This window comes from Carcharodon carcharias, chromosome 15 (genome assembly GCF_017639515.1).
Source record: "Carcharodon carcharias isolate sCarCar2 chromosome 15, sCarCar2.pri, whole genome shotgun sequence".
In the NCBI taxonomy this organism is placed as follows: Eukaryota; Metazoa; Chordata; class Chondrichthyes; order Lamniformes; family Lamnidae; genus Carcharodon; species Carcharodon carcharias.
Genome location: NC_054481.1, coordinates 51,680,778 through 51,706,101, shown reverse-complemented (window position 1 = coordinate 51,706,101; position 25,324 = coordinate 51,680,778). Strand labels below are relative to the sequence as shown.

At 42.3% G+C, this 25,324-nt stretch overlaps 1 protein-coding gene and 1 non-coding gene across 2 annotated transcripts in view; both read left to right on the top strand.

Annotated features, from left to right (window-relative positions):
• Positions 1 to 3,337: 3,337 nt before the first annotated feature.
• LOC121288037 (dual specificity mitogen-activated protein kinase kinase 3-like) overlaps positions 3,338 to 25,324 on the top strand; it is a 110,672-nt gene continuing 88,685 nt past the window's right edge. The window contains exon 1 of the mRNA XM_041206282.1: positions 3,338 to 3,700. Within this exon, the coding sequence (XP_041062216.1) occupies positions 3,685 to 3,700 (16 nt within the window). The 5' untranslated portion in view covers positions 3,338 to 3,684. The remainder of the gene's footprint in view (positions 3,701 to 25,324) is intronic.
• LOC121288771 lies at positions 24,791 to 25,040 on the top strand. Its single transcript, XR_005945446.1, has one exon. It is a non-coding gene; the product is annotated as a small nucleolar RNA SNORA53 (small nucleolar RNA).

The window sequence follows — 25,324 nt, the reverse complement described above, 5'->3', positions numbered from 1 at the left end:
TCCCTTTACCATTCATCTTATATTGATGCCTTCTGATTCTCGACACTTTTGCCAATGGGAATAGTTTCTTCCTATTTACTCTGTCTAGATTCCTTGTGATTTTGAACACCACTGTCAAATCTCCTCTCAACCTTCTCTTCTCTGAGAGGGGCAACCCAGTTTCTCCAATCTATCCATGTGACTGGAGTCCTTCATCCTTGGAACTATTCTCATAACTCTTTTCTGCACTCTCTTTAAAACCTTCACATCCTTCCTAAAGTGGGTGTCCAGAATTGGACACAACATTCCAGTTGAGGACGCACCAATATTTCCTAAAGGTTCATTGTAACTTATTAGCTTTTGTCTTCTGTGCCTCTCTTTTTATAAAGCCCACAATCCCGTGTGCCTTTTTAACCATTTTCTCAACCTGCAATGCCACCTTCAATGATCTGTGCACATGGCAAGATTCAGACAGCTATTGTAAGGGGTGCTCTTCTGAAAAAAAAAATGTTTATATTATGCTTTTTACGATCTCAGGATGACCCAAATGCTTTATAGCCAATGAAGTGCTTTTGAAATGCAGTCACTGCTGTAATGTGGAAATTGGGTTAAGGTTCTGAGAACCTCAAGAAATCAGCGCCTTGACTGGCAAACAGACTTGATCCAAAATGTCAATAGCACTGAGATTTTATTATTTTTCAATGAGTATTGCTGAAAAAAGACACGTTGAAGCTTTTCATCTTGCACACATCAGGATATTTGCAAGAATACCAAATATAAGAGAATACTGATTGGTTGGCAGTTAACTGATGACTGACATTGGTGCATTCTTCATGGCAATGGCCCTACCAATCAGAGCCCACTTCCCAACCAATCAGCACTCTCTTCTCATGAAATATAAACTGTTGTTCCCTTTACATTTGGTATTCTTGCGAATGTGCTGATGAGTGCAATATGAAAAGCTTCAACACGTTTTTATTTCAGTGACACTCAAGTTCTGTACTACCAAATGACTTTATTTTTCAATGATAAAACAAGATCACATTAATATGGAGCAGAGGATATTCTATCAATTTACTGTACAGCAGTATCATTTTGGGTCAGTTGGTAGCACTTTGTCTTTAGAAAGTTGGTTTCAATTTACCCACAGAACTTAAGCACAGAGTCTAAACTGATACTTCGCTGCAGTGCAGAGAGAATGCTGTATTGCCAGATCAAATATTAAACTGTAAGCATTTCCTGGTGAATGGCAAATAACCAATGGTGCTATTTAAAGAAGAAGGTAAAAGTGTATTCCCCAGGTAGCATGGGTTAACTGGTCATTCATTCCATTGCTTTTTATGGCACTTTCAAAACTTGTTTTAGAACTTTCTCAGAGATGTAATGAGGAGCTTCATCCATGCATCTTTTGTAGCCAGTGAATAGGAGCAAGAAAAATTACATAAACCATATGTGTAGCAGTTAAATCTTCCTAGATACAACCTTACTTTTAGAAGGACTTAGCAAGTTAACAATTTGTTTCTAGTTTAGAATCAGTAGCTTTGAAATTTGATCCTTATTTTCCTCCCCTTCAAATAAAAACTATCCACCAAATTTTCCCAAATCACATTTCTCCCTTTTGTTGATGCCATAAATCCCATGGATTTATTCCCACAATTTGACAGCAGTAAATCTATTCATGCTCAGTTAGGGTAACATCTGCACTGCCTTCCTTCACTGATATCTCAAATATCAATCTCTCCACGCAAGGTACTGTCAGAGGACTGTTTGCATCAAAGCTATTTATTTGCCAGTTGCCGGCTGGTGCTTAAAATAAAGCTGCAGAAATGAAACTTAAAATATTTTTTGTTTTTGGAAGGGATGAGAGCAGGTATTTCCAAAGGCTCGGGACAGCTACGCTGCTTTCAGAAAAGTCAAATTCGGTTGGTTAGTTTTGCAACCTCAAGAAAGCGCTCTCCAGTGTCTGTAAGTAATAATAATTCTACAAGTTGTCCTGCATCACAGGCGAGTTCAACTTTGCCCAAGAATGAGGCATTTTAATAGTGAAGGTAGAAGGAGGTTCAAGGTAGATATGCACTAATTATTTCCCTTCCTCTCGAATGTTCACAATTAAGCTGTGGAAATTATATCAGTGTTGAGGGCAGTGGTGAAACTGATTTTATTTTGAGCTAGGTGGGGCAAGCAAGGGAAACTTAAATCAAATACTGACTATATAGACAGAGGTGTTCCCTGGAATGGAGTTTGGAAACTTGGGATGTCTGCATGTGGTTCTGAGAAAAGTACACACTTGTCTAAATTTTAGGAACAGTTTGTTTACCCTAATATTATCCAAGGGTGTATTATTTTAAAGTAAGACTTGGTTTATATCAATTCCAGCCCCACTGTTAGTACCTCGTCATCTCAAGCAGCGGAAATAAAAGCTGGAGAGAGGGAAGCACAAATAAGAACCGTAGGTATATGGAGGAAAGGAAAATAAACTGAGGGTGGGAGGTGGGGTGCAGTCTGCAAGGTTAGACTCAATTCCATTAAGGTGAAGAACCCCACCAAATTTGGCTCTTCCTGCTAAAGTGACTCATGATTGCTTTTGAAAGCCACGCCTAACACCCGGTGCCGAGCGAATGACTGCTATCATTAAACTATATTTAGGTGAAAAGAAAATACATGGAACTATCTATAGGTACAATAACATTCCACTGCATCAGATGGAGAATCTCCGCCTATTTTGCAAAGCAGCTCACATTGCTCTGAAGGGCACTAAGAAATGCAACAATGCTGCATAACCTTCCAGCAACTTATAGTATTGACAAAGATCTTCTTTTCACTCCTGCAATGGTATCAATGGACCCGGATCCGACCAGCGAAACCAGTCCGCCTCCTTTGCATTGATTGGCCCACTGCAGAAAGTGACCGTACTCTCTTCCCACCTTCTTATTGGAGAATCCGGCTGTCAATCAAGTAGCCAGCAAACGCTCTTGAAAGGCTATAAAGGCGTTTTTTCACCGACGGGCTGTGATCACCCTGTTTAAGCTCTGCTAACATATACTTGCCTCCAACTGTCTTCCATTCATATTTGAAATCACGTATTTAAAATAAAACCCTGCAGGAGCACAACCGACAAGGCTATGCGCGTTGCAGCAACCGACGCCTCCTTGTATACGGCTATTCGATTGGTGCCGCGGTCGTCACGCAACCGTAAAAAGGCCGTATTCCTATTGGTCCGTTGCACCGTCTATCAAAGCGGAGGGGCGGGAACCGCCTGCCACTCAGCAGGGATTGACGAACAATCTGGGAGGAGAGGAGGTGATTGGCTTTGAGAGCTGTCAATCAAGTGTGAGGCGGGGTCGATGGTGTGCGCTCTTCAGCCAGGGAGGGTGAAAATGAGAGGAATTTGCAACTAGTTTCCAGCGGAAAGTTGGAGTGGGAGTCTGCGCCCCAGTCACTTAATTTCCTGAGATAACTCAGGGATTTTCCTTTTCCGATGTGAAATCAGCCCGGCGGCTGTCTTAAAGCGGGTGCTTTGCCACCTCCCCTCGCCTGGGCATCCCCCAGACTGGCAGACAAGTCGAAGCTGCAGCTCCTCAGTGCATCCTCATCCTCATCCTCACTGCAATCAGATCTCCCTCACGGTGCCTGTCTGTCAGGGAAAACGAGCACTCATGAACTTTTGTATTATTTGGATTTGTTGAACAATTTCCAGCATCCATTATGTCTCTTTCTAAAGGTGAGTGCAATAATCTGAGGTTGACTGGGCTTTATTGTTTGGCATTGATTCATTACATGATGCTTATTGATTTGCAGTGTCTTCATATTTGTTTGTCATTGAATGCTTTTCATATATTTTGCACTTTAGCGTTATTATTACATTATTTTGCCCCTCTTTCATCCTAAACTGCTAGTATTTTCTTTTACCAATCCTGATTTGAAATATTATTTGTGTATCTTTCTTATTTATATGTGTATGCCCTCTAATCTGGCATCGATATTCTTCTAATTTTCAGGTTTATATTACACATATATAAATTGGTTTTGGTTTTTAGTCAGTGACAGGATTCTTTGTATGGTGTTGCGTAAGATCTGTAGGAGGTAAAAGGCATCAGTGTACACACGCACAAAATTGGTTTCCTTAAAATAAATGCTAGATGGGACAGAATGTAGAGGAGTTGTGTATGTGTTTTATTTTAATTTAACTGGCGAATTATAGTCTCTTATATAATGGTGTACTACAAAGAAGCAAGCCTGAATAGAGAAAAGAAAAGCAGAACTTTATATATAAATCTGTAAAATGTTGTTTGTTGCGCTAGCAACTAGAACATCCTTTGCACTGTCTCTAAGATTGGTTTCTGCTGTGTTTATGTGTGATAAATGGGGGGGAAGGTAATGTCTTTCAATGGTAAATCACTTTAAAATCACTTATAAATCACTTTGTTTCCTGTTGCTGCTTGCCTTTTTGTATGGACGTAGTCATGACTGTGAGTCAGCAGTGGCCGAGTCAGTGTAATATTCCTGAATGGAGGGGGTGACTCATGTCAGTGCATGGTTACAATCACAGTCACAGAACGGTACCCACAGAAAACATGATTGTAGGTTTAGAATGTTTCCTGTTGACTAGCTGTCTGATTAGATTAGTGTCAATGGACATTAACAGCTAAGATGTAGTACAGTACAATTTTTTAAAAAAACAGACTTCCTCCTAAGACTTAAGTGTGGATGTGATTCATGCAGCTTTTTCACATGCATTACAGCGTGTCGATAAACAGACTGACCTTTTGAAATGTAAGCCCACATTAAAAAATACCCACAACTAAAACCTCTACAGCTGAGCATTCTTATTTTGGCTTCTGCCGGAAATAGTAATTCTCCTCGTTTTCCCCCTTCCTTCATTTCAATGAATGAAGTAAATGATCAGTTAGGGGCCATTCCAATTCTTGTTTTTAATGAAACAGAATAAATTCTTGCTAAATGGAGGGGATGTAAGGACAACAAAGGGATTCTGTTCTATCCGTGTGTTTCGCTATTTTATTTATCCCTTTCCTAATGCACTTGGGTGAGCTGTTGAACAAAATTTACCTGATTGTGGAAAAAACATAAGTATACAAGGCTGGTAAAATGTCATAATGGAGAGGTCATTTCGTGCTGGGGATAATACTTTCTGGTCTATTGTTAGGATCAAGCGCCAGAGCCCTGCACCACCATCCAATGATTCCCCTGCCGGGTCAGGGTTGGACTCTGCTTTGAGGTATGCTTTTGGGACTTTGTGCACAAATTGGTCTCCACGCTTCCTATAGTACAACAATGAGTACACTTTCTGAAGTATTTCATTGGCTGTGAAGTGCTTTGGGACATCCGAGGGCGTGAAAGATGCTAAATAAATACAAGTTCATTCTAATTCCAATCTAAGAAGAACATTTGTGTCCCTTAGGGCAACCTGAGTGAACTCGCCATTTAGTGCTGCATTAGGGATAGCATTATGCTTTAGGCCCTTACGCATCAGAATTATATTGAGACTGTTATGGGAAAACCAAAGGAAATAATGTAGCCTTAGGTGTGTACAGTATGATGTGCCAGGATTGTACAGCCTGTTTGGTTTAGATGAAATATTACCTTATCAATGAACTAGTGACTGGGATATCTACTTCTTCACATACCCAATAGCCATGTTTAATCATTGTCAAGTTCAAAAATAAGCTGACAAAGTGATCAATAGATTAGTTTTGGTTAAAAAGTTCTGAAGAAGAGTCATACAGACTCGAAATGTTAACTCTGTTTCTCTCTCCACAGATGCTGTCAGACCTGCTGAGTTTTTCCAGCATTTTCTGTTTTTATTTCAGATTTCCAGCATCTGTGGTATTTTGCTTTTATTTGGTTAAAATCATGCTGAGATGCATAATGAAAATCCCATCTCTTTGATGCCATGTGGTTCTTCTTTAGGAGGTCAAGTGTCTGTTTTTACAAGCCTGCAATGTAAAAACAGTTTATATTTGTCAAAGCTGACAATCAGCTTTGGCGCTTTCAACTCCACACCATGCTGGAACCATTGTGTTGTGTTGTACACAATGCCACAATGTGGTAATACAATGCAGTGTACCTGCAGTTTCACCCACCCCCACCCTCCTTACATACCTGCCTTTCATCTTCAGGTGAGTTCCCAATCTCAAACAAAAACAGAATTACCTGGAAAAACTCAGCAGGTCTGGCAGCATCGGCGGAGAAGAAAAGAGTTGACGTTTCGAGTCCTCATGACCCTTCAACAGAACTAGGTGAATCCAAGGAGAGGGGTGAAATATAAGCTGGTTTAAGGTGGGGGGGTTGGGTGGGGGGAGAGAAGTGGAGGGGGTGGTGTGATTGTAGGGACAAGCAAGCAGTGATAGGAGCAGATCATCAAAAGATGTCACAGACGAAAGAACAAAAGAACACAGGTGTTGAAGTTGGTGATATTATCTAAACGAATTGCTAATTAAGAACGGATGGTAGGGCACTCAAGGTACAGCTCTAGTGGGGGTGGGGGGGGCATAAAATATTTAAAAATAATGGAAATAGGTGGGAAAAGAAAAATCTATATAATTTATTGGAAAAAACAAAAGGAAGGGGGAAGAAACAGAAAGGGGGTGGGGAGGGAGTTCAAGACTTAAAGTTGTTGAATTCAGTATGACTAAATATTGAATTCAACAACTTTAGGTCTTGAACTCCCTCCTCCATCCCCACCCCCTTTCAGTTTCTTCCCCCTTTTTGTTTTTTCCAATAAATTATATAGATTTTTCTTTTCCCATCTATTTCCATTTTTAAATATTTTTAAATCTTTTATGCCCCCCCACCCCCACTAGAGCTGTACCTTGAGTACCCTACCATCCGTTCTTAATTAGCACATTCGTTTAGATAATATCACCAACTTCAACACCTCTGTGTTCTTTTGTTCTTTTGTCTGTGACATCTTTTGATGATCTGCTCCTATAACTGCTTACTTGTCCCTACAACCACACCACCCTCTCTACTTCTCTCCCCCCACCCAACCCCCCCACTTTAAACCAGCTTATATTTCACCCCTCTCCTTGGGTTCACCTAGTTCTGTTGAAGGGTCATGAGGACTCGAAACGTCAACTCTATTCTTCTCCGCCGATGCTGCCAGACCTGCTGAGCTTTTCCAGGTAATTCTGTTTTTGTTTTGGATTTCCAGCATCCGCAGTTTTTTGTTTTTATCTCTGAGTTCCCAATCTCAGTTGTGTCATTCCGAGTAGATGCTGGAGTTGTGACAACAAGTCTCTTTGGCAGGGAAGATATTATCAAAATGACACTGGTCATGACCTGATCTACAAGCCTCCTTCCCTGCTGGGGCTGTTGTGTGGCAGATGTTGGGGGAGGGAAATCAAGGACAAAATAAAGGAGCAAACACCAGCCCAGTTTGGTAATCCTTCGACTGTGTTCAATTCCTTTGATGTCTTTGTTCCTGAACTTGGTGGAACACATCCATGTACGAAGGGACACAACTTTTCATTTGTAAATGCATCTTCACCCCTCCAAAAGGTGATCATATTTAAAGCCCATTCTCTCTCATGATAAAATGAACCCCACTTGCTAGTTTTGCCTAATTCCTTTCCTGCAGTCCTCCTGATTTGATGGATTCTGTCTACCTTTTAATAACTTATCACAAGTGCCAGTTTTGATGTTTGAGCCCAAGGAGTGAGTTACCAAGCTATTCCATTGTGACAATACCATAGCCAGCCATAAATTTGTCATCTGATATCCTGACATATGCGATTTTCAGTAGCACTGAACAAGAGTTGGAACCCTGGATTATTTTTTTACCCCTGCTCTTTGTATCAGGAAGTTTGAGAGTGTCTGAAATGAACTTGTCAGAGAGGAATGGGAATTATTGTGATATGTGATACATACTAGACGCTGGGATGACCCAGATGATCAGCAGTCATCTTTTCCAGTCCTTGACATTGCTTTGGCAGTCATGGCTCATTGGTCCCACTCTCACCTCTGAGTCAGAAGGTTGCTGGTTTAAGCCTCATTCCAGAAACCTATGCACACAAGCTAGGCTGACACTCCAGTACAGTATCGAGGAAATACTGCACTGTCAGTATGCTCTCTTTTGGATGAGGCATTCAACAGCAGCCCTGTCTGCACTCAGGTGGATGTCAAAGACCCCAAGGCACTATTTCGAAGAAGAGCTAGCGAGTTTTCCCTGGTGTATCAAAAGTATTTATCCCACAACCAACACCACTAAAAGGAGATTATCTGGTAATTTTCACTGCTGTTTATGGGTGCTTGCTATTGGGAAAATCTGGCTGCCGCATTTCCTGCATTATAACAGAGACCACGCTTTGATAGTAGTCATGTTGACTGCAGAAGAGCAAAGGGACATCCTGAGGTCATGAAAGGTACAATATAAATAAATAATTCTTTCTATGTACTGTAACTCAGCAGTGTTGGGACAATTAAAACACCTGTATCACTGCCCTGAGTAGGATCAGCTGTCTCAGCTGAAATCAGGGATAGAACCTCACTGCACTCTATTCCATATGACTGAATATCACACTGAACAACCATGGAATAAAGCTTTTGCTTTAAAGACACTTGTCTTAGTCTGCATGTGAACCTTCTGTCTGCAGGGCTTTCATGTATTCAGAATTGTAGCTGCATAATTGGGATGTAGATTTGCTTCACTTTATCTAAGAGAAAAACATTTAAATTTTCATTGCTGACAGAATTTTGTTCTTAATGTTCTAGCACTTATGTTGCCAGGTAACAGAACACAGGTCCAACAGCCACACTTTCTGCTGACTAGGTTTCACGCAGGTCTTGGCAGCTTGCGACTTGCATCTTGCACTCTCAAAGTTGGTATGTTATTATTTAGAATTATTTAACACTTACTGGTTGTAGATGACTAGAATGATAACAATGGCAATAAAAGTTCAGATCAGCAGCCTCTCGTGATGCTTACAGGATCCAGTACTTGCAGTATAGCCGATGAACCTATGGAGCTGAACATTGCAAAGTATGAGCTGAATTTTAATGTGCAGAAGCATGTGGGTTTGGGAGCAGTGGGAGGGGATGAGGTTAAAACCAGGAAAATTGACAGTGCGTTGGGACACTGGCTCCATCCTGCTGATTTCTGCATTTAACTGCAGTGCATCAGGCTGCATGAAACAGTCCCCCTCAGGAGAGGCAGTTTGTCAATTTCAATATGTTAATTGTCAACTACAGCGATATTAATATGGCTTTTACAATTTTATTTGGGCCCACGGGTTTCGTGGGATCCCTGGAACTTGCCAGCAAGATGAGACCGCGGTAGCAATTGAGGAATCAAAGGCATTACAAGGAAATATGCTGATAAGTACTGAAGCATCACAGCTGCTTTCTTGCTTGTGTGAAAGGCTTTGTTCACAGTACTTGCGCTGACAGGTAACTTTGATCACTTTGGAGGTTCATATATCCTATCTGCTCTTTGGAGCTCTGGTCCATCAGATCAACATGGGTGCCAATTATGTTGCATTACTTTGGACCTCGGATGAGGACCAAGATGACCAGCATAAAGAAGAACAGTAGGAGCAGCAACTGCCTGCTCCTCAAGGGCTGCAGTTTCACAGCAAGATGGGATCAGGAGAGAGCTGCAGCTCACAGAAAGCCATACTTAGCATACAGGGTCAACAGACAGAGGATAAATATTCTTGACACATCAGGACTTTAGTGTCTCAGGAGGCTCAGGGTCCTGTCTCAGGTGGTGTCGGATATTTGCAGACTCCGTAATAAGGCCTGATGCCAAGTGAAACTGGTGGCCATGCCTTAATATTGGCTGCAAAAGTCAACACCACCCTTAATCTCTTTGCCTCTCGCTTCTTCCAGAGCTCTTCTGGAGACACTTGTAGAATTACACTGTTACCAGCACCCAAACACATATGACTGAAGGCTTGTTTGGCAGGGCTTACAATTATTTCAATTTGCCTACAATGACACCAGTCAAAATAAGCAGGCATTCAGGTTTGTGGCTGTAGCTTCCCACAGGTGCCAGGCATCATCAAATGTTCACCTGTGGAAATTAAGGCATTCCAGGATCGCCCAGTAGTGTTCATTAACCACCAGGGTTTCAATGTGCAGCTGGTGTGCAACCCCAAAAAGATGTTTATGCAGCTGTCTGCAAAATTCCTGGGCAGCTGCCATGATGCTTCAGTCCGCCGCAGCAGTCCACGCTCCTAATCCCTTTGCATCTTAAAGCACATCTCCAGAATGGTTATGATGTGATATGCTCTGTACAGCTTTGCATAGCAGAGAGGCTTGGTCAGCAGGAAGAACAAAATGCAGAGCACAGACGATTCCCAGAAAGAGGAGGAGGTGGGGCGTGATATAACAATCCACCAACAGCGATGCTCATTACTGCTGGAAATGCTCTCATCACTGTAAGGCACAATTACTTTCCACACATCTGACAACCGCATGTAAAAGCCATTCCACCCCTCACTGTCTAAGCCACCATTCCCCCAACACAAAGCCGTCCTGTAAACAACCAAGCATCCCTTTCAATAACAGCAACTGCCCCCGACTCCCCCCACCACAAACATCAATTCATGTCTTAACATTCAGCGCAAGTGAAAAGGCCACTTACCAGCCAGCAACTAAAACTGAACAGTTTGTGAAAGTGGTAGAAAAAAAAACTCTTAGGTGGCTCGAAAATAACCAATCTAACGTTGTGTCACATCCCCATGTGCATACCTTTGTGCAATTACAACTCTTCCTCTCCTTAGGTCTTCTACCTGGTGGAGACCCTGCGGCTTTAGCAGAGTTAGAGGTAAGCTGCTCAGTCTCTGCTCTGATTGCTGAGAAGCACTTTGCTGATGTCCTCTGTGTTTTGGAGCCTGTGAGGACCCTGATGAAGGTTGCTGACCTGCACCTTTGCAGAGTCAGCAATCTTTCATCATCAGGTCACGAGGCAGCATTAGGCACCGTGAGGGTGGTGTGGAGAATAATGGGTGAGAAGTGGAAGCACTTTGTGCCAAATGCCCACTTTTAGATCTCCTTTCACCATCATCCCTCTTGTTGCCCATACTAATTTCTCTGCTAACAATGAGTTGGAGAATATTTTGTTGGAGGTCAGTGGGACAATGAACGACCAAGGTTAGGATATTATGCATCTTATTTAAGATGGCATTCATAGTTTACAAGCCATTTGTGAAGGCCTGAATACACTCGTTTGATTTCTGCGTTTGATGCTCCATGCATATAGCCACTTTTTCCATGGAAGAAAATATCATCGCAAGGGATGACAACATCGTAACACTCATGCTGGAGATGGACTCCTCTAATCTCTTTGCAAGTGTGCACTGTGTGGCTGGAATACCTGCCAATATATATCTCATACTCTTTCCTGCCGCTGCAGAAATAGCCTGTCAATTGACAGCCCCCAAAGTAAAGCACCTGTGTCCAGCTGAGCAGAGCCTGGAGCAACATGAGGCCTGCGATGTGGACTCTCCACACCATCTACTTTTGCTCACTTGTGATGTGTGATGTTTGGCTTATTGGATACAGCCAAGTTTGAGTATCTGATTTGGTGTATGGCCTGCATGAGTCCTGTAACTGTGTGCAACCTCAGAAGGAATGATTTGTTCAGAGATGGAGTTATCATCATCCTGGGCCACCTCCTGTGGGATGCTTAATGGCCATGGAGGAGTTTAAAGACATGAATTAGAACTGCTAAGGTACATGTTCTAAGCGGTCATTATGTTCATGATCATATTTCGTCCATCATTGACGTCAAATGAGTAAGTATTGTACACCATGTGGCTATCTAATATTTAATTCTGTCACCAGATAGCTGGGTGGCCCTTATCTCCCCATCTTCTATGGCCAAACGTGCCAAGACTCTGCTGATGTCCAGCACTGCCCCCTCTGCAGCTATCAGTTGAGATATGACTGGAGGACCACCTCCAGTTTTCTGCCTCTCATCCTTGTCCTGTGCTCTTTTCTCCTAAAGGAGGGAAAGAAGAAAGCTATGAGTGAGATTAATGACATGCGTTGAATGAATGGATGAGGTGTATTTGTTGAGGGGACCAAGGCAGAAGATTGACATTGCAGAAAGATGAGGCTGGGTGGATAGACAGATGTAAGGAAAGTCCATGAACAGAGAAAGATGCTGTACCTGCATGGTGTGTTTTTGTGAGGAGTGCTTTGCTGGAGTAGTCTTGAGGAAGCAGAGTTTGGGGGTTGTGATGATATATCAGGATGCAGATGAATGTACGTGCCTTTCCTGTCCTGCTTAGGCCATTAAACTGCTTTCAACATTGAATCACAAGTGTGGCACCACAGTCCTGGTCTTCATCTCCTCTGCTACCTCGAGCCATACCTTATTTTTTCCAGTGGTAGACTTCTTTCTCCTAGCAGCATGGAAGACTTTCTCCCTGCAGCCCACACAGCCCCTACCATCATATCCAGGGAGATGTCACAAAAACAAAACACAGCTTTTGAACATCTGGACTCCATTCTGGCAATCCCTCCTGTTGTGCTGCCAGCTCCAAAATCCATCAAGTTGCTTGTTTGGAATGTTCCTTTAAATACTGGAGTTGAAACAAGTCATGCCATCGTACTCACTCATGTTAATTGGTCAGGAAACCTGGGAACGATATAGTAATGCAGTGGCTGAATTAAAAAGCCAGTGATAAACTGATGCACTTACATCCGGATTTCCTGTGTGTCCCACCTCCACACACACACACACACCTCTCCCCCCACACCCCCCCTTCCCCTTGCAGTGTGCCAGGAACTTAAAATCCATTGTATTTTGATTTGTTCTGCAGTGGCTGGAACAGCTCTGTCCCCTAATATTAGCATGTAATTTATTCGTTGGAGATCAAGAAATCAAGAAAGCGAGACAGAATAGCAGTGATCGCAACATCCTGTAGACAGGCAGGGTCAGAGACACAGGGAATAAGCAGCAAGTCAGCTGAGTGAAGGGGAGCTGTAAATATCTTGGGCTATACAATTGACCTAAGGCAGCCTAAATGCTGAAGTGACTTCAGATGACGGTCTGAGGTCCCTTGCACTTGCTCCTATAATGTTGTAACTTTACTTGAATCACTTACCGAATGTTGATATTTCTGGGAAGGGTCTTGGGCCTCTTTTGTACATTAAGAGGTGTCATTATAAATGCAGATTATTATTTGCTGTTGAACTATATGGAATCCAATTTGGATTAATTAGAGGAGTGTCTTAAATCTCAGAAATTGAAGGAAGGCAACAGGATGTAATCAACTCTGCTTGTCTGATGTGTGGGTGTGGGGCCACTTTGCAGTTGTACTGGATTACTCAGCAGCTGAAACCAGCTTGTTTTTGGATAACATGTATGGAAAATGCTGGTGGATAAGGTGAGTTACAGCTAATGACGTGTAATAACTGACAGGCGATGAGTTTTAGGTGACAACTGCTGTGCTCCAGCCTTGTGTTTTGACACATCCTTCATGGTGGTGTGTGGGAAATCGCCTGAACTTTTTCAGTTTCTTTCAAAGGCTGTTTCCTTTGCTGTTAAAATGGTATGCCTTGTGTTTGAGGATAGTTATGACAACATTTATTAATTATCACAGTGTAGATAAATAAAATGATACATAGCAAGGTTGGCTTGCACATTGAAGCACATGCTCAGCATCTAAAATTAAGGCTACCAAAAAAAAAATCTGATGGGAACTCCTGATTTGCCAACAGAAAACAAGTTAACTTCGAGCGAACTGTTTGTTTGTTTTTGTGTGTTTCTGTCTCCCACATTTACATTAGATGGCAGTCTCTATAGGATATGCTGGGCTGCAGCCTAAATGAGACTGATCTAAAAGCAATGCTAACTATTAAATGGTTCAACCAGTTGCTCTTAAACCGAGCTTTTGGTCGCTAATCCTAATTATATGGCTCTAAAATTAAATTTTGTCTGATTACGTTCCTGCGAGCTGGCAAGATGGATACAGAATTGGCTTGGTCATGGAAGACAGAGGGTAGCAGTGGAAGGATGCTTTTCTGAATGGAGAGCTGTGACTAGTGGTGTTCCGCAGGGATCAGTGCTGGGACCTTTGCTGTTTGTAGTATACGTAAATGATTTGGAAGAAAATGTAACTGGGCTAATTGTTAAGTTCGCAGACGACACTAAGGTTGGAGGAGTTGCAGATAGTGAAGAGGATTGTCAAAGGATACAACGAGATATAGATCGGTTGAAGACTTGGGCTGAGAAATGGCAGATGGAGTTTAATCCGGACAAATGCGAGGTAATGCATTTTTGAAGGTCTAATACAGGTAGGAATTATACAGTAAATGGCAGAACCCTTAAGTGCATCGGCGGGCAGAGGGATCTGGGTGTACAGGTCCACAGGTCACTGAAAGTGGCAACGCAGGTGGATAAGGTAGTCAGGAAGGCATATGGCATGCTTGCCTTCATCGGCAGGGGTATTGAATATAAAAGCTGGGAAGTCATGCTGCAACTGTATAGAACCTTGGTTAGGCCACACTTGGAATATTGCATGCAATTCTAGTCGCCACATTACCAGAAGGATATGGAGGCGCTGGAGAGGGTGCAGAGGAGGTTTACCAGGATGCTGCCTGGTCTGGAGGTTATTAGCTATGAGGAAAAGTTGGAGAAACTCAGATTGTTCTCACTAGAGCGACGGAGATTGAGGGGTGACTTGATAGAAGTTTACAAAATTATGAGTGGCATGGACAGAGTAGATAGTCAGAAGCTTTTTCCCAGGGTGGAAGAGTCAATTAATAGGGGACATAGATTTAAGGTGAGAGGAGAAAACTATAGAGGTGATGTGCGGGGCAAGTTTTTTAAGCAGAGGGTAGTGAGTGTCTGGAATTCGCTGCCAGGGGAGGTGGTGGAAGCAGGTACAATAGTGGTGTTTAAGAGGCAGCTTGACAAATACATGAATAAGATGGGAATAGAGGGATACGGACCCCGGAAGTGCAAAATGTTTTAGTTTGACAAGCAATATAATTGGTGCAGGCTTGGAGGGCCGAAGGGCCTGTTCCTGTGCTGTACTTTTCTTTGTTCTTCGTTCTTTTGAAACACCTTGGGTGGTTTTACTATGTTAAAGGTACTAATATAAACTCAAGTTTTCCTTCAATGACAATTTGCAAAGTTAGGACTTTGTTTTGTTACTGGGTATGAGAAAGTTAAGGGCTGATCTGATAGGATAGAGGTCTTTGAGGTTATTGGTGATGGCTTATTCCTACTGGTAGGTGAGACAGTAATAAATAGGCACAAACTTAAGTTAACGACAAAAAGAATTAAAGGGATGGATAGAAAAAAAACCTCTTTAGATAGGAGTTGATTAGTAATTGGAATTGTTGAAGCAGAACTGATATAACCTTTGAAAGACGAATTTAAAAAGAGAAAGGTAAGGAGAGTGAGCAGGAGAGTGAATTGGACTGAGCCACAGCTGACACCAGCAACTTCCATCCCATCGGTCTGTTGCAAGGAGAACGTTTAACCCGCTATCCTGAATTTTCCGATATTACGAGTTGAAGTGTGCATGTTAAGCATTTCTTGCACATGCATATGTTTAATATGAGGAAGCATTGAGCATTTGGAACCAGCAGTCTGCTATCTTGGAGTATCACTGGATAGACAGTGATGTGAAGACTCCTCTATAGGTGGGTATTCTGTTTAGATGAGTGCTGATGTAGAACAGGTAATTTATCGTGTAACGGAAATATAATCCTGCAGCCTTTTGCTGCAGTAAACTGGGCATTATAAGCTGATGTTTGGAGTTAGTTTGCTTCATGTGTGAAGATTACAGCATTGCTAAATATGCATTGCCATAACAATGATTCAGTGGACCAAAGCTCCCAAGTTGAGTGATATTCCTCGAGTTCATCCCGCTTGCAGTGTGGGGCAGTACTATAGAATCTGATGTCAAAAAGCTGTGCACAAAAATTGCAAACTACAACTTTTGTTTTGGCTGCAGGTTTTCCCCAAAAGGCTGGGCAAAGTCCACACTAACTACTACGATTGCAAGTGCATTCCTGACCTGCGTGAGTTTATTCAGTATTCAGCCAGGACACTTCCAGAAAATGGGCAGTGATGCCTTTTGGAAGAGAAAAATAACATTCCTGCCATACAAGTGCTAAGCATAGAATTGAATCCCCTTCACCCCCCCTTGATGTTCAACGGCATTGCCATTGCTGACTCCCCCACTATTAAGATCCTGGGGGTTACCATTCACCAGAAACTTAACTGGATTTGTCATATAAATACTATGGCTCCAAGAGCAGGTCAGAGGCTGGGAATTCTGTGGAGAGTAGCTCAACTCCTGACTCTCTAAAGCCTGTCCATCATCTAAAAGGCACAAGTCAGGAGCGTGATGGAATACTCTCCACTTGCCTGGATAAGTGCAGCTCCAGCAACACTGTAGAAGCTCAACACCATCTAGGCCAAATTAGTCCACTTGATAGGCACCCCACTCTCTGCATTAAACATTTACTCCCTGCCACTGATGCACTGAAGGAACTTGCCAAGGCTCCTTCAACAGCATCTTCCAAACTCATGACCTCTACCACCTAGAAGGACAAGGGCAGCAGATGCTTGGGAACACTGCCACCTGCAAGTTCCCCTCTAAGTCACACACCATCCTGATTTGGAACCGTATCGGCGTTGCTTCACTGCCATTGGATCAAAATCCTGGAACCACCTCCCAAGAAGCACCGTGGGTGTCCTACACCACATGGACCGCAGCAGTTCAAAAAAGGCAACTCACCACCACCCTCATAGGGGCTGTTAGGGATGGGCAATAAATGCTGGCCTTGACAGCAGAGCTTGCACCCATGAATGAATATAGAAGGAAATCTGGATAACCTTTCTTTCTAGAGGAAATGTTGCCTCATTTACTTGCCATTGCTGCTATTGACAGTGATATTCTGTAAAAAAAAAAAAGTGATTTGTATTCCAGAATAGCATTCATTTGAATACTGCATCATGTATCAGAGCACAGTAGTTCTTGGGCAAATATAAAATATATGCTTCTCCTAGGGTTCGGTGTGGTGTTTGTAGAAATGTATGTTTTGCATCTTCTTGATTTTTTTCAAAACCCTATAAGTTGGAAGGGATTTTTAAGATGTACAAACATGAACCTGTATTATGTAGACCCTTTAACAAAATAAAACGTTCCAAGGCACTTCACATGACCAATATCAAACAAAATTTGACATTGAGCCAAATGAGATATTCGCAGCAGACGACCAAAAACCTGACCAAAGAGGTAGGTTTTATGGAAATTCTTGAAGAGAGAAAGAAAAAGAAAGCAACAGAGAAGTTTAGGGGGGAATTCCAGATCTTGGGGCCTTGGCCAAAGCCTGGCCAAACTACGGCAGTATGATATTGTCGTATCTGTTCAGTACAGAATTGCTGCAGGATCAGTTTATTTTTTACCTTGATATACCTGTGTATGAAATCTTGTGGCACAATGGCTCCAGGTTTGAGTCCCACCCCAGGACTTGATAGCCAACAGATGTATGTTCATTATATAGCCAAACAGGTTGAGTATCAACTTACAAACCTTCCAACACACGGCAGTGGCAGATAATAAATGATTCCTTGTCAGCAATTTGATGGAAAGGAAGTTGGAGCCTCTACCATCCCTTTTGATAACTCTAGACTACAACATACATGGGCTTCCTGGGTGAACTATAACACCTTAAACAAACTGTTGTCAAATGACTGAGCATATACATGTACTTCTGTTATACTATGCAGCTTGCGATAGTTGCCAGCTGATTTTTAGCTTGGAATCAAAGGAAGCTTCGCTTGTACGAGTGTAGAGTTTTGTACAGCTTTAGTATCACACCTGCTGCAGCATAACTGCAACTGGTGTCGAGCAAATTTTTCAAAATTCCCAGGTAGACTGGGGGCTTTTCAAACCTACTTTTCTACCTTTTTATTTTAGAACAAGTGGACTTTTTGTCAGCAGGGAAAATGAACTGGTATTTGGACAACAAAGATTAACTATCCAATTGTAACTTGGGTCTTCTCTGCTGTAAGCAGCCATGCAATAGACCTGTTTGGAAATGAATAGGTAATTGAAGCTAGTGGCTGGTCCTTCTGATTTTTGCCCAGTCCTTCCTTCCTTGGGCATGTATTTATCTGTTGCTCAGCTCTTATCCTTCCTGATACATCTGAGATTGAAACTTACTATGTGGGAAATTGTAAACTCCACACCTTGTTATTTTGTACCTAGTGTGCCAACCAGCTGACTTCCCTGAAAAGCTCTAGTGCAATACTTTTAATATTCTGCAACAAAGGTTAGAGTGAGTAGACTTCCAACCTATGAAATTATGATGTACAGAGAATAGGTGTTGTAAATTGAATTATATTAATATGATTGAAGCTATGGCGTGTATGTGACAAATTGACCAGAAGTTTAGGCATTCCTCTTCCTGCTATTTATGAACCAGCATTTCAGGACAGACATGTCAAAACTGGAGGTAGAAAGATAACGTGCAAAAATGAAATAAAGGCCTAAAATGCTTGATATGCACAAAACTAACGGGTTAGTATTTTGATTGGGCCTTTCACCAGAACCATCTGGTGAAAAGTACTGCCTGAAACATTAAAAAAATCTTTCTCTTTGGCTAACTTGTGCATGTCTGGTATTTCTTTTTAATTCCTGTCAAAACTGGAATTGTTTTGATTGAGCCAATGCGTCTGGTCTTCCTAACTAAGGTTTGAGGAAGTCTTCTTAAATAAGTGCTGCAAAGCCTTGCAGGATGGGCTAGATTTTTGGACCTTTGAATCGCTAGAAAATCCAATCCAATATTTATATTGGATATATTTAATTATCAATATAAGCTAACTGTACTGGGCCTCCCTTATGCCTCTGTTGGTAAAGGCAGAGTTTAACTGGGCCTTTATAGACCAGAAAGTCCCAGTTTGGTATGCCGCACTGCATTAGTTGTTCTTGGCTGGGCAGTAGGAGGAATGCTGCAGTTGACCTCTGAATCTTGGTTGGGGAGAGCAAAGTCTTTTAAGGGCTCCCACTTCCAATTGCTTTGGAGCAATCTGTTCTGAACTGTTCTGGAATGTTGGCCGAGGATGGGATTGATTTAGTTTTCTGGGTTGGTGAATAACAAGCAGTGGCTCCTTAGCTAAACCAGCATGAAGAATTAATGCTCAGATAATGCAAGCAGCAACAGAATTTATGCCAATGGAAAATGGGGGCAGGAGGGAACCCCTTGCACACTTTAAGAATCAGGTGCGTGAGGAGTCAGCTTGATAGATGTGAGAAAGATGAAGTATTGGATAAGTAGGATGAAGTCAACAGGATGTGTTATATAATAAAAAAAACTTCATCCTATACTTATGGGCTGTCGGCATCTACTTCCTGCAAACTGGAGATGATGATGATGTACCATTTCCTTGAGATTTTTATAGATTTAGTTAATCTGTTATAAAGACCTCCTGTTGAAATTCCTGTACCTGTTTTAATCCATTTTCACCCTTTATTTGTGTGCAGAAGCCAAGAGTCCATGAGAGGGGGTAGGGTGGATGGACAGCAGATGGAACTTTCTTTTCCAGTGGTGTATATTTTGGGTTTGATGAAAATTTGATGAGTAGTTTACTGATGGTAAGGTTGCAATTTTCTGGTTCTGAAGAAGAGTCATATTTGACTCAACATTAACTCTGTTTCTCTTGCCACAGATGCTGCCAGACCTACTGAGTATTTCCAGCAGCCTTCTGTTTCTTATTTGTGATTTTATTTCCTGTGGTAGCTAGGACTGGAACTATTGGAACATAACTTAAGTCTGGGTGTTAGTGGCAACACTGTAATAATGACAAACATGTATGTTTCTCCTCCTCCCTTAATTCCACCAAGGAAGGCATTCTTTGCAAGCAGGGTATCCCACTTGCAGTAGGATTTAATCCTCGAGAAACATAAAAGTGTATAGCATAGAAGATGGGGAAAGGTAATTTTGATAGGTAGCTGAGTCTCTTCGCCTGAAGGCGATGATTCTTGGTACCTTCCAATATCCTGGTCAAGTTGTTGATCATCTCATGGCATTTTTGATACCTAACCTTTTACCATGGAGAGCATCACAACAGATCTTGTTGTTGTCTGACATTCACACGCTTTCTAACAGGTGTTGTTGGCTCATGATCATGGGTGAGAACACTGGCTGATTTTTTTCCCCCGAATTTCCCCATTTTCCACCCCCACCTCTGCCTAAACTTCCATTGTCATCAGAAGGGTAGGTAGATCAGTACCGTTTCACAGCTGCTGTTCTGTTGTCATGGAGACCAAAATCCTTAAATATGATCCAGGAGCAGTTGGTAAAATTATTGAACCTTCTTTTTCATCCATATTCTCCTGTCTAGTATTCTGCAGTTTGTACACTGGTATTGGAAGTTTTCATGGACAGTGCTATATCACTTTCTGAGGCATTTTCAATAATTTTTAACAAATATGTTGTCCACAGATGTTAGAAAATTGTACACAATACAAAAAATTGCTCAGTGCATCAAACTATAGTGTCGTAGGTATTTACACATACATTTGCATATACTTAGGTATTGTATATTTGTGATTTTTAAAAATTATTCATTCTTGGGTTGGGCCTCTTTTGCAAAACCAGCATTTATTGCCCATAATTAGTTGCTCTTGAGAAGATGGTGGTGAGTCATCTTTTCGAACTGTTGCAGTCCATGTTGAAAATATACACCCACGCTTATTCATTCATGGGATGAGGGCATTGCTGATTAAGTCAGCATTTATTGCCCATCCCTGGTTGCTCTTGAGAAGGTGGTGGTGAGTTGCCTTTTTGAACAGCTGCTGTCCATGTGGTGTAGATGTACCCACAGTGCAGTTAGGGAGGGAGTTCCAGGATTTTGACCCGGTGACAGTGAAGGAACAGCGATTATATTTCCCAATCAGGGTAGTGTGTGGCTTGGAGGGGAACTTTGGGCGATGGCGTTCCCATGCATCTGCTACCCTTGTCCTTCTAGATGGTAGTGGTCTTAGGTTTGGGGAGTGCTGTCTAAGGAGCCTTGGTGAGTTCCTACAGTGCATCTTGTAGGTGGTACATATTGCTGCTATTGTGCGTTGCTGGTGGAGGGAGTGAATGGCACCCCATCCACAAACAATCAAGCAGGGCTGCTTTGCCCTGGATAGTGTTGAGTGTCTGCAGTGTTGAGCGTCTGCAGTCATCCAGGCATCCATCACACTCCTGACTTGTACCTTGTATATGGTGGACAAGCTTAGTAGAGTCAGGAGATGAGTTACTTGCTGTAGGATTCCTAGCCTCTGACTTGCTCTTCTAGCCACAATATTTATAAAGCAAGTCCAGTTCAGTTTCTAGTCAATGGTAATCCCCAGGATGTTGATACTGGGGTATTCAGCGTTGATAATCCCATTGAATGTCAAGGGGCAATGGTTAGATTTTCTCTTGTTGGAGATGGTAATTGTCTGGCATTTGTGGCGTGAATGTTACGTGCCACTTGTCAGCCTAAGCTTGGATATGGACTGCTTCAGTATCTGAGGAGCCGTGAATGGTGTTGAACATTGTGCAATATCAGTGAACATCCCCACTTCTGACCTTATGATGGAAGGAAGGTCATTGAAGCAGCTGAAGATGGTTGGGCTGAGGACACTACCCTGAGGAGCTCCTGCATTGGTGTCCTGGAACTGAGATGACTGACCTCTAACAACCACAACCATCTTCCTTTGTGATAAGTATGATTCCAACCAGCAGAGAGTCGTTTCCACCCCCCCCCCCCCCCCCCCCCCCCCCCCCCCCTCCCATTCCCATTGACTCCAGTTTTGCTTGAGCTCCTTGATGTCAAGGGCAGGTATTTTCACCTCCTTTCTGGAGTTCAGCTTTTTTCTCCACATTTGAACTAAGGCTGTAATGAGGTCAGGAGCTGAGTGACCCTGGCAGAACCCAAACTGAGCATCAGTGAACAGGTTATTGCTAAGAAAGTACTGTTTGATAGCACTGTTGATGACACCTTCTATCACTACTGATGATCGAAAATAGGCTAATGGGGCAGTAATTGGCCAGGTTGGATTTGTCCTGCTTTTTGTGTACAGGGCATACCTGGCCAATTTTCCACATTGCCAGGTAGATGCCAATGTTGTAGTAAGGAGTCTAGGATTCGGAGATAATGAAAGAATAGTGCTGTCTTTCTAAGCAAGGTGGTGTGTGACATGGAGAAGAAGTTGGGCTGCACCTGTTGCCCTTGTCCTTCTATGTGGTAGAGGTTCTTGGTTTGGGAGATATTGGTGAGTTCCTACATTACATCTTGTCGAAGCTACTCACTGGCGGGGTGAGGGGTTGTTTAATTAACACTGCTACTGTTTTTAATTCATTCATGGGATTCGGGCATCGCCAGCAAGGCCAGGATTTATTGACCATTCCTAGCTGCCCTTGAGAAGGTGCTGGTGAATTGCCTTTTTGAAGACAATTGAGAAGCTTGCTAGGCCATCCCAAGGGACAGTTAAGACTCACTCAATTGCCGAGGGTCCGGAGTGTCTCATATATCTAGACTGGGTAAGGACGGCATATTTCCTTTCCTAAAGGACATAGTGAACCAGGTGGCTTTTTACAACAATCTTCTACTATTGTGGTCGTAATTACTAAGGCTAACTTTCTATTCCAGACTTTTGTTAACTGAATTTAAATTCTCCAGCTTGCTATAGTGGGATTTGAACTAATGTCTCTGGATCATTAGTCCAGGCCTTTGGATTACTAACTTATTAACAAGCATGCTATAGTATCCTCATACCTTTTTAATATCTCAATTGTATGATTTACATTTGCATTGGGGTTTTTGTAGGGTTCTTCTCGTCAAAATCTATCATTGCGGTATAATTAGTAATATGGAAACACAGGGGATTTTGTGTGCATGTGGAGCAGGAGTAATAACAAAATTAATTTGAGGCTGCATGCTGCTTTTTAACTGCACAATTTAAGAGTAGTCCAGTGTTATTATTGGGTGGTATACAAGCCCTGGACCACATCCTGTTTCCTTCCTTTATATGTCATCCTCATTGCCTGCTTCTGTTTCGACAGCACCATTCCCTATCTAGGAGGGCAGGCAGGCAAGACAGGCAATAATGGCCCAAGACATTACCATTTTAGGTGCTGGTAAGGAGTGTATGAAATGATTTCCTTTTTCTTCAACCCCCACCCTCCTCTTTCTCATACACACTCTATGGTAGAATCTTGGCAGATCTTCCAGCTTGGCATGGAGATCAGGAACCTGTGCAGAGGAAATCCTGCCTTTGATCATGTTGTGAAAGAAAGAAACAGAGAAGGAACTTGCATTTATTTAGTATCTTGCACAAATTCAGGATGCTCCAAAGCATATCCAGATGTAGTGCAGTCCAGATGTTAATGCGATGCATCACCTTGATGGTGTAAACTCTATCTTGTTTTATTGTACACTTGGGAGGGAATTTTAAACCACAATTACTGAAAAAAAATTGCCAAAATATTATTTCCATTTGTATTGAACCTGATTATCAAATTAAGCATTTTAAGCTACTTCAATTATATTAAGTACTTTAAAATGCAGTCATGAAATGAATGATTAGCTTAATCAGTTTTTGTTTTGATGGTGCTGATTGATGGAAAAATATTGACCAGGTCACCAAGAGAACTCCCTGCTCCTTTTCCTGTTACTGGATAAGGCCTGAAAATAGGAATGGAGATCGCAATGCACGATTCACCCTTACCTGTTGCTTCTCGTGCAGGCAACATGCAAATTTTGTGTTGCCTGCTCATTACATGATTACAGTTTGCACCCAGCACTAAGTGCACTATTGAGTGGTTGCATGTCTGAGCAAGGAGTGCAAAATTGAGAGAGTTAGCACAAGTTCAGGTCAGCCAGCCTGACTTAAAGGGAGGTGCATTTTGGCTGGAGCAGGTGCTGGAAGTGACTGTGGGAAGAGTGTCTGTGCTATGGGAAGAGTGACTTTGGCATAACAGGGGAGGAGTGGGCTCCAAGTTTCTCTGATGCAGCATTAGAGACCTTGTGTAAGAGGTGGACAGGAGGATAAAGATCTGTCCACAGGAGGCTCGGAGGCCCTTCAGACAGACACTGCAAAGACAGCGGGAGCGAGTAGCTGTTTAGCCCCGCTGACATGGATGCAGGGCTGCAAGGAGTTCAGAAATGTTACCAAGTGTTCAAGGTCAGTAAATGTGACTTTAAATTCCATAATCAAATGCACTGCTAGCCTCACGCTTTGTTCAATGCACACCTCCATCGCTCATCTGCCAACAATCTCCATCGATCGCCACTCATACCTCATATTCATAGCTTTACCTCACCCTCACACTTAGAAATGCTGCAAGCTTCACATCCACATTTCACAGCTTGTGTACACCACCAACTATTCAACCATGACTGCTGCATCACCCAAACATATTTCACCGCACCACTGGTGTATAACTGGAAACAGCAGGAACCAACTGGTGGGGTACAGGCAAATCTGCATTTCCTTGACCTGATGAAAGAGATGATATTTTCCATCATTGAGCGGCCATAACTGAGACCTTAGCCATTGATGGGGCTGAATCATGTTCGGCTGTGTGAGATTGAGAGGATGTTAGCTGGAGCGTTGAGGTCAAATATGGCACCACGAGAGTTAAATTAGCATTACATCACGATCTATCTATTCTATATTCTACAATTGCAAATTCCCAACACCCACACCAAAGACATCACTAAAATGGCATCTGGCGGAGCCAGGACCAGAAGTATCAAAAATATGAGTGGTACTTGACCTGTTTTCTGGTAAGATATTTGAATACTAGTAGTTGGAGACTTGTTTGGGACAGTTTTTAAAGAAAACACATGCTCCTTAGATCCACCTTTGGAATGCATCTGTTTTGCCTTACTGGTAGATCTCTGCACCCTGGTGTTGGATTCTCCAGTCGACTGGCAGGTGACATTCATCAGCTTGTGGTTGTACAGTCAAAGGTGCTTGAGTCATTGGCATGTTAAAGTAATATACCAGTACAGTAGCCCTTCAGTTCTGATGTGAACAACCTGTTACTCCAGGCTGTTGCTGCCATCAGGACTTTGCTGCTGTGTGGCCACGTTTATCAAAATCTATCTGGCTTCAATATTGCAATGAATGTTCTCCTGAACAATTTGGAATGCTAAATTTAACATCCTTTGCAAAAGATGTACTATCTAGGATGTAATGAAATATTAACTTTCCAGTTACATTGCATTGTGGATGCGTAGTCAGGTTGTTAACTCTTGCCTTTTCCATATTTGTTGTTTCAGGTTGCACCATTTAACCATGTGTCTTGTTTATTACAATTGCTTAAAATGCTTTGTTAACTTATGGTTCAAAAATGTTGCTTTCCAACAAGGCTG